The 9468-nt window shown below is 34.1% G+C and overlaps 2 protein-coding genes and 1 long non-coding RNA gene across 3 annotated transcripts; 2 read left to right on the top strand and 1 right to left on the bottom strand.

Annotated features, from left to right (window-relative positions):
- Positions 1-519: 519 nt before the first annotated feature.
- LOC101512653 (luminal-binding protein 5) lies at positions 520-4367 on the top strand. The gene is made up of 8 exons (XM_004503522.4): positions 520-675; positions 1498-1765; positions 1858-2072; positions 2176-2418; positions 2511-2990; positions 3111-3265; positions 3397-3479; positions 3573-4367. The coding sequence occupies exons 1-8, from the start codon at positions 621-623 to the stop codon at positions 4075-4077; spliced, it is 2004 nt and encodes a 667-aa protein (XP_004503579.1). The 5' UTR covers positions 520-620; the 3' UTR covers positions 4078-4367.
- Positions 4368-5470: 1103 nt separating this feature from the next.
- On the top strand, positions 5471-8316 carry LOC101512961 (uncharacterized). Its single transcript, XM_004503523.4, has 2 exons — positions 5471-5920; positions 7885-8316. Exon 1 carries the CDS (start codon positions 5610-5612, stop codon positions 5883-5885), a length of 276 nt encoding a protein of 91 aa, XP_004503580.1. The 5' UTR covers positions 5471-5609; the 3' UTR covers positions 5886-5920; positions 7885-8316.
- On the bottom strand, positions 7817-9053 carry LOC113787182 (uncharacterized). Its single transcript, XR_003473643.2, has 2 exons — positions 8494-9053; positions 7817-8404 (listed from the first exon to the last, which is right to left on the bottom strand). It is a non-coding gene; the product is annotated as an uncharacterized lncRNA (long non-coding RNA).
- Positions 9054-9468: the final 415 nt, after the last annotated feature.

Here is a 9468-nt window from a genome sequence, read left to right as displayed (position 1 = left end):
TTTTTTATTTAAACTACTAATTTTTTAAATTTTATTTTTTGAATATATTTTTAAATCACGTTTTTTTGTTATGATTTTAATTACAAAAATAATTTATGTAGTTATTGAGTTAAAATTAAATAAATAAATATACTAAAACCATTAATTTAATTAATTTTAGTAGATACTATAATAATGTTCACGCGACAGTAAAATTATCTATAGTACAACTACACACTTTTTTTTAATAAGACAATAAAACTTGTGCATTTATAGTTATGTATTGTTATTATTATATAAGTAGTATATTTTGGATTATAATAAAATTTTATAAAAGGTAAAATTGAATTATAACTATTAATACGACTTGGATAAAAAAAATAGAAGTCCAAAAGAAAGGAATGAATCATCAAATACAAGGAGTGAAGTCGTGTGGTTAAATTGTTATGAGGTGTTCCCACACACAAGGTGCAATATCATTGGCTAAAACAATCCTATTTCGTCTTTCAATTGGTCCACGTCATCACGAATGACATGTTCGAAATTTCAAGTGGGCGCTATAAAATGCTCAGAGCAACACTCGCATCATCAATACAACTCCATTATCATTATTCAAAGCTCGTTCATCGAGAGAACACATCATGGCTGGCTCGTCTTCACGCCGGTCTCTGCTTCTTCTCGCCATCATTTCATTCGGTAATCATATACTTCCTCTCATTCGAAATGTAGCCATTAACCAGATCTCATTGTTCTTTTTTTAAACTGTTTTTGTTGTTTCGATCTTCGAATTTTATGGATCTGATTGGATCTTAACCCTACTTGCATAACATTCTAACTAGTTATTATTATTATTATTACTTTGTAGTTAGTATTAGGGAATAGTAGTTTTAATTTAACATGCTTCTCTCTGCAATCTGAATCTCTGAAACTCGATCGACAATGATTAGTTCTTGTTCTGCTTTGAATCTCGCGGAAGTGTTGCCGTGTATTTATATAATTAATCGTGGCTACGATTTCCCCTAATCTTGGAAGGACGTGCCGAACGAACCTTTTTTCTTTGTTTAGTTTTTCATTTTTTGAGTACAAACAAATGTAAGTTAGTTATTTTATTGGCTTTAAATGGAAACAAATTTTTAAATTTGTGATGTTACTTATTTGGTACCATCAATGACATATGAAACTCATGCACAAACTCCGAATAGAATATTGACACTAACATTTACAGTTATGCGGACGCTGGACAGGACATTGACATTCAGTTTGATAATACTTTAAAAAATTAAAGAAATTGAATGTAACTACATGTATAGTTTTCGTGTCATACACACACTTCTTTTATTGAAGTGTCGATGATACCCAAGTGAATGCCATTTTTTTTCCTTCCATTTAAGATTAATGACTATGATTTATGATGATTTGGACTAATGACTCTGAGATGCAATTTACATGATTTGATTTGACACCGATTTATATACTTTGAGCATTTGTGGTTATTAACATTGCGAGGATTTATCCCAGGATGTTTGTTTGCATTTTCCGCTGCAAAAGAAGAAGGTTCCAAGTTGGGGACAGTAATTGGGATTGATCTTGGAACAACCTACTCGTGTGTTGGTGTTTATAAGAATGGCCATGTTGAAATCATAGCCAACGACCAAGGTAACCGTATCACACCATCATGGGTTGCTTTCACTGACAGTGAGAGACTGATTGGGGAGGCTGCAAAGAATCTTGCAGCTGTCAACCCTGAAAGGACCATCTTTGATGTCAAGAGACTCATCGGAAGAAAGTAAGACATCACTGTCTTGTTCATTAATGAATAATGATTAGTTATAATTTAATATATGGGATCAATGGTGACTGAGTTGTTTCTTTTTGCAGATTTGAAGATAAGGAAGTTCAAAGAGACATGAAGCTTGTTCCTTACAAGATTGTCAATAAGGAAGGAAAGCCATACATTCAGGTAAAAATTAAGGATGGTGAGACCAAGGTGTTCAGTCCTGAGGAAATCAGCGCCATGATTCTGACTAAGATGAAGGAAACTGCTGAAGCATTCCTTGGCAAGACAATTCGTGATGCTGTGGTCACTGTCCCAGGTAAATGGGCAATTTACAATTTGTTCCTCCTGCAACCTTGATTATTTTCTTCCACTTTTTGTCTTTATTTTAATTTCTTACATTTTTCCATTCAAATTTACAGCTTACTTCAACGATGCTCAGAGGCAGGCCACCAAGGATGCTGGTGTCATTGCTGGTTTGAATGTTGCTAGAATTATCAATGAACCCACTGCTGCTGCCATTGCTTATGGATTGGACAAGAAAGGTGGAGAGAAGAACATTCTTGTCTTTGATCTTGGGGGTGGAACTTTTGATGTCAGTATCTTGACAATTGATAATGGTGTTTTTGAGGTTCTTTCTACAAATGGAGATACTCATCTTGGAGGTGTGTGCTTTTATATATAATAATAGAGAGAATGAGATTAAGTTAAGAAAAATTATACTCTTTCTAAATTTTCATTCTACTGTTAATACCAGGTGAGGACTTTGATCAGAGAATAATGGAGTACTTCATTAAATTGATCAAGAAGAAGCATGGAAAGGACATCAGCAAGGACAACAGAGCCCTTGGAAAGCTTAGGAGGGAGAGCGAGCGTGCCAAGAGAGCTCTTAGCAGCCAGCACCAGATCCGTGTTGAAATTGAATCACTTTTTGATGGTGTTGACTTCTCTGAGCCACTTACCCGTGCTCGATTTGAAGAGTTGAACAATGACTTGTTCCGTAAGACAATGGGGCCTGTAAAGAAGGCAATGGACGATGCTGGATTACAGAAGAACCAGATTGACGAGATTGTCCTTGTTGGTGGAAGCACAAGGATTCCAAAGGTACAACAACTTTTGAAGGATTACTTTGATGGAAAGGAGCCAAACAAGGGTGTTAACCCTGATGAAGCAGTTGCCTTTGGTGCTGCAGTGCAAGGAAGCATTTTGAGTGGAGAGGGTGGCGAAGAAACCAAAGGTACCATAGTCTAAACTCTAGCGTTTTAGTTGTGCATTAGCCAGGTGTTATGTGTTATTAATGCAAATAGATTTCCAAGCATTACTCTTTCTCATATTTATGCTACACTCTTGGAGCCAGATATCCTTCTCTTGGACGTTGCTCCTCTTACCCTTGGAATTGAAACTGTTGGCGGAGTGATGACAAAGTTGATTCCTAGAAATACTGTCATTCCTACCAAAAAATCTCAGGTTTTTACCACCTACCAGGATCAGCAGACAACCGTCTCCATTCAGGTACTGTACCATTAACCCACTGCATTATACTGCATATTGCTTGGACGTTTTTCTTCTAAATTCAAGACAAAGTGCTTGACTGCTAAATGGGGTTGAACTAAATTGGGATGCCATTTGTTTTTAATGTATAGGTATTTGAAGGTGAGAGGAGTCTCACAAAGGATTGCCGACTTCTCGGGAACTTTGAACTGACTGGAATTCCACCAGCTCCAAGGTTTGTTTCGTGCTATCATGATGTCCACTCTGTATTTTTCTATTAATGTTTGTATTGTATTCATTTGTTTTTTTCTGTGTGGTAATTAAACAGAGGTACCCCTCAAATTGAAGTGACCTTTGAAGTTGATGCAAACGGCATTCTAAATGTTAAGGCTGAGGACAAGGGCACTGGCAAATCAGAAAAGATCACCATTACAAATGAAAAGGGACGCTTGAGTCAGGAGGAAATTGACCGGATGGTTCGTGAAGCCGAGGAGTTTGCCGAGGAAGACAAAAAAGTAAAGGAAAGAATTGATGCTCGGAACGCTCTTGAGACTTATGTCTACAACATGAAAAACCAAATCAATGACAAAGACAAGCTGGCTGACAAGTTGGAGTCAGATGAAAAGGAGAAAATCGAGACCGCAGTGAAGGAAGCATTGGAATGGCTTGATGACAACCAGAATGTAGAGAAAGAAGACTTCGAAGAGAAGCTTAAAGAGGTCGAAGCCGTTTGCAACCCAATTATCACTGCTGTATACCAGAGGTCAGGTGGAGCTCCAGGTGGTGGTGCATCAGGGGAGGATGAAGATGATGACTCTCGCGACGAGCTCTAGAGATGTTTGTGTTTTGCTCAAATTTGGCTTCCACTTCTAAAGCTGGAGCAAGAAATTTTGAGAAGTAGTAGTTCAAGCGGAAACTTTGTAGGTTAAATTTTTATGATCATGTGGGAGAGTTGAGAAGAATTCCCCAGAAATTTTTATTCATAGATTAATGACTTGTACTGTTTTCTTTTTTGTGTCTAGTTTTTTTTTTAAAGATAATACACATTCAGCTTTCTGTACTTTGTTTTGGCGTTCATGCATTCTTGTTTTGGGACTTAATCGGATATCTTAGATTTTGAGGAGTACTGTTGGTAGTCAGAACTGAGAATAGCGATTGCATGGTTCACAAGAACAAGACCATTGTTTACTCATGCTACAGAAACCTATTGCAGTTCAGGTGTAATATTATTAGAAACGGAGGAAAAAAATTAGGGAAAAGTAAAAATAAAATTATTACTTTTTATGCTTGGGGGTTTAAATAAAATTATTAATTTTTTCCTTTTTGTTTTGTGCAAAAATATACTGTCAAATATTCTTAATTACAAAATTGGTGTTAATTTATGTAAGTTTTTTGGCTTCTTCAAAAAAAAATTTATGTTAGTTTTTTGTATCTCTATGTGAATTTCTTTTCTCCGCTTGACAATTCAAATGTCTTACCACTTTTTTATTTGAAAAAAATATTTCACCACCTCAACTCAACTCCAATAATCTGGTTTAAGACAGAAATTGAATTGATAAATTATAAGTATGATCTCCACTAATATAATTGAAATGAAAAAAATATAAGTGACTTTGAAGATATTCTTCTTCTTAAAAAAAGTTGCAATTACTCCTTTTCAATTTTCATTGAGTTTTATTTCCCTTGGAAAAAAAGTGTTTTTCTTTCTTTAGCATTCTTATTTTCGAGAGAATGCCAAAATATTTTTTCAAGACTTTTCCTTATACTTTAAAACCCCCTACATGTGACTTTTGTCATTCTAAAAATATCTTTTTTAAGTCTTGCACACAAAAATTGATCTATAAGCTTCATTTAATTGCAATATCAAATGAAAAAAATGCATTAGCAGCCGGCATTTTAATGCAAAAAAACAATTTTTTTTACTCATTATTTTTCTACAAAAAATCATGAATAAATAATTTGATGAACTGGATTGTATTAATATATCATTTCTTAAAGTGTAGTTAATTATGAAAACGTATGATATACTCTTACTTTCATGATGGGTAATTTTGTCAAGTAAATAAAAAAGATAAATTTTCTTATTAATGACAAAATATACCAATATAAACAAAATTGAAAGTAAAGTTACGAAATCTATGGGCCATGATGGACCAATGAATGACGCAATGATTTGAAGTTATAATAGGGGTAACGTAGTAATTACATTGAGAGAAAAAGAAGAAAAATAGAGCAATTGGTAATTTCGTAGGTTCTTTCTCCTCTTCAATTAATTCATTCAATCTCAAGCAAAACAAGAAAAAAAAAAAACATTTGGGTTGTTATTAGAATTAGAACAAATTTTGGATCTGTTTGGGCGGCGACGATGGAGAACAACGGCAGCCTTTTATCAAGGGAGAAGATCGATCAGATGGCTACCTGGGTGGGGTCCACCGTCTCTTCCGCTTTCTTCTCTTCCTTGGAACGCTTTTCTTGTGTTAACGTCGCCACTTCTGACCCTGACAACGACGAGGACGACGACGATTACTCCGTCACAACAACCACAACAACCGCCACCACCACCGCCGACAGCAACAATCCTAATCCTGACGTTCAGGTCAACGGTCATAATACAAACGACGTCACCAATCTCCCCGTTTGAAAACGATACGACGTCGTTTCTGCTGCTGTTGCGCTGTATAGACCTTTTTCCTTTTCCTCCTTTACATTTCATGTATGATAATAATATTAAGTAAGGGATTCCGATTTCAATTTTACACACATCTTTGTGGAACTTCGTTATGATTAACATGTGATTCCATTTTGTGTTATTATTTCTATTTTAATTTTGTTTCATTCATGAAATTATCATTTGATTGTTTGATTTTGATTAGGGTTTGTCTTTGAATTTGAATCGTTGGAAACTGTTGTATTAATCGATGATGTGAAACTAAATTCTAATTTAGCAATCTTATGTAGTTCAATCTCCTAAGTCTGTTCATGAGTTTGCTTGCCAGGTATAGGACCTGGTTTATTAATTAGGATACCGGTCTAGTCGATTATGGTTTGAGGCATAGCATTGTTAAGAAAAATCCACAGAAAAGCTTGTAGGCAGGAGAATGGTTTTGGTTTTAAGGAAATGAGATGCAATGTGATTAATTTTTTGTGGATGTTAATGAATTGAGATGGGTGGATGTGGATAATTGGTCAATTGTTTTGATTTATTGGGTGATTGTAGAAAGATGTCTAAGTAATGAAGAAAGAGAGAAAGATATGCCATTGCCAACTGATTTCACTTGTATATGAATTATCTGTTAACACTTAGTACTAGCAATCATGGTTAATGTTGTGAATCCTACATTGGATGAGACATGACTTGAAAATATGTTTATAAATGTGAGGCATTACGCATTCCTTACCTTACAAATTGGTTTTGTAAGAATGAGTTAGGTCAAACCCAAATTTTGAGATGGTATTAGAGTCTAGCTTAGATCAATTGAGCTATCAAGCCACTCAAGTCCTGCTTCAAATGTCTAGTAGTGAGCGTGAGGGGTGTGTGTTGAGACTTTCACATGTATGATATGAAAATGTTTATAAGTCGTAGATATTGCTTACCTTACAAGTCTATTTTGTAAGGGTTCAGTTAAGATGGCTAATTAGACCTTGATTGATATGTAAAATGCCTGTGATGCTTATCTAATTAGTTGGTTGCAAGTCCTACTTCCAATTCATTGCGATGTCAAATGATTGCTTTAGTTTATGGCTTGAAGTTGATGGGGCTCTAACTGAATCTCCATACTGGACACTTAGAAAACAGCTCAAAACCAGTGGTTTTTGTTGATTTTTTTAATATTGTCTAAAACAGTATTTTATTTTTTATTGCATTTGTTAAATTGATATGGCTACAATAATATGATACGATGGAACATAACAACATTTAAAGGGGTGGAACAACTGTTATGGTCTTACATTGTTTAACAGTGAGGATTGTAGGAGGGATTGTGTTATATCTCCAAACTCTGTTTCTCAATTTCTCTGCCATAATTTTAGCGCAGTAGATTTAAAGTTCTATTTAGCATTAGGAGAGAGACTGGTGCAAATTAAACCCATCAACAATTTTGACTCGTCATCCTTGTAAAAAAAAAATTGACACATCATTAAAATGTAAAATTATTGTGTGGAACAAGAATATGCGTTATTACTATCTAATTAAAACAAAGATGTGTTCATCTTTGATTAATTCTACAAGGCTGATATTCTGCTATGGAAGTAGACCTATTGTAACGATTTTAGCAGTGGATTTAGTTTTGAATATGGTTGATGGTTAATATTTTCTGTACAGTAAAATCTGAAAACGATCTCTGAAATTATAGGGCACTAGTCTCTGAAATAGGATAATTTTTTTTCAAAGTTCTCAAAACTGTAAATTGTTGATTGTTTTGATCCAGACATTACTCTTTGTTAGCAAATGTTTAAAATGAATCATCAAATTGAATACTTAGATCAAAGTTTCTATAGAAAATAGTTATAAATGTCTAATTAATCTCCAGAGGTTTTAGGACTCTAAAATCATATTAGTACGAAAATGACTAATGCTTTACAATATCATGTACTTTAGTTTCTCTTATATTAGAATCTAATACAAGAACACTTTATTTCAGGATCAAAATGATAATTGAATCATGTTCTGGACTTTTAGTTCTTGTGAAAGCTGATAGTGTACATAGAGTCAACAGCTAGGAAAGGTTGTCAAGTGGCATGCCTGTTACTTTTGGTTCTGGGGAATTCTAGACGGGGGTAATGAATATCTCCATAAGCCAACATGTTATATGTATAGAGAATATAATGTGAGAGTAATTTGAGCTAAGCTGTGGTCTATATTTCCTTTTCGTTCTAGGTTTCATCTTTCACTTCTACCTTCTTGTTTCTTTGCCCGTGCTTGTGTTTGTGGGTAAAACCACTGATTCATTCTCTATAGCTACTATTACAGATGTATTGGTTTTGTATTAAAAAACTATAAACTTACTGAAAGAAAAAAAGAATCCTAGTAGATCAACAACAGTTTCACATTCACTGGTTAGGTGAAAGAAAAAGCCTTCTTTATACGTTGCTTTTGACATTCGTAGGCTGGTTGGTCATCTTGCAGTGCTTCTCTTGTCATCTTTAAGCAGAACAGAACAGCTGAAATATTATAACCATTTTATTTACCTTATAATAATGGAATAAATATATGTACAGTAGAATGAGTGTTGTTAAAGTTAATGTTTTACCGGTATTACTTGTCTCCTTTATCTTTCCAACAGAGAAGCATGACTATGCATCTTCGAATAATGTAAAACTTTGCTCTTTTCTCCTTCAAAACTCTACCTTTTGGTGCCTGCTTTTCTGATGATGTAGAAGGTTCCATAGTCTTGTTTCTGTTTTTCCTAACTTATTCTTCCTTGAGACAAGTTCAAGAGTATGTATAAGGAATCTACCTTTATGTATGTTGAGTTGGTAAGAGTTACTACTGAAATTATGGTTGAGGTTGGTTTAAATTGGAAGTGAATACTAATAAAAATGGTGATAGTAATGGAAGTGATAAAGTAAGAAATTGAAGTGTGGTTTGTGTGGTCAAACATAGTAGAGCTGAATATCTGCTTTCAGTAGTGGTCTTGGGCATCTCTGGTCTAACGTCCGGAATCCCAGGACTGTTGTCTTCTGTTCTGTGCTCTGTTTCTCTATTTACTGCCTAAAGACAAATTAACAGCTTAGCATCTAAGCCATATATTAATATTTTTATTAGAGCTATATAAATGCTTAAGATTGACTCACTGCCTCTGGTTTTAATTTTATCTTCAGCGTGAAACGAAACTGTGTCAAATTTGATAGGGACATTTACATATTATTTATGGGACTTTGCACTTCCACTCGTACTCCCTGAGATTCTCTTTCTGGTCTCTCAAAAATAGAAAATAAAAGTAACTACTCTCTCCATTTCTGATATTTGATCCTTTAACCATTTTATTTTGTCCCACAACTTTAGTTCTTTTAGAAAATCAAAATGCAATTAATGATATTTTTTCTTTTATATTCTTAAAATTCTAAAACCATGTATTAAATGAATTTTATTTCTAAGACAAAAAAAAAAGTGTTATTTTTACTTAGTAAATAAAGGGTAGAAATAACTAAGTCAATTTAAATTTATTATTTCTTATATAAATCTGAAAGAATCAAAGTTTAGAGGAAATAGAGTGTAATGTTTA

This window comes from Cicer arietinum, chromosome 6, assembly GCF_000331145.2.
Source record: "Cicer arietinum cultivar CDC Frontier isolate Library 1 chromosome 6, Cicar.CDCFrontier_v2.0, whole genome shotgun sequence".
NCBI classification, from domain to species: Eukaryota; Viridiplantae; Streptophyta; class Magnoliopsida; order Fabales; family Fabaceae; genus Cicer; species Cicer arietinum.
Note: the sequence above shows the minus strand (reverse complement) of the source record. Positions and strands in the feature narration are given on the sequence as shown.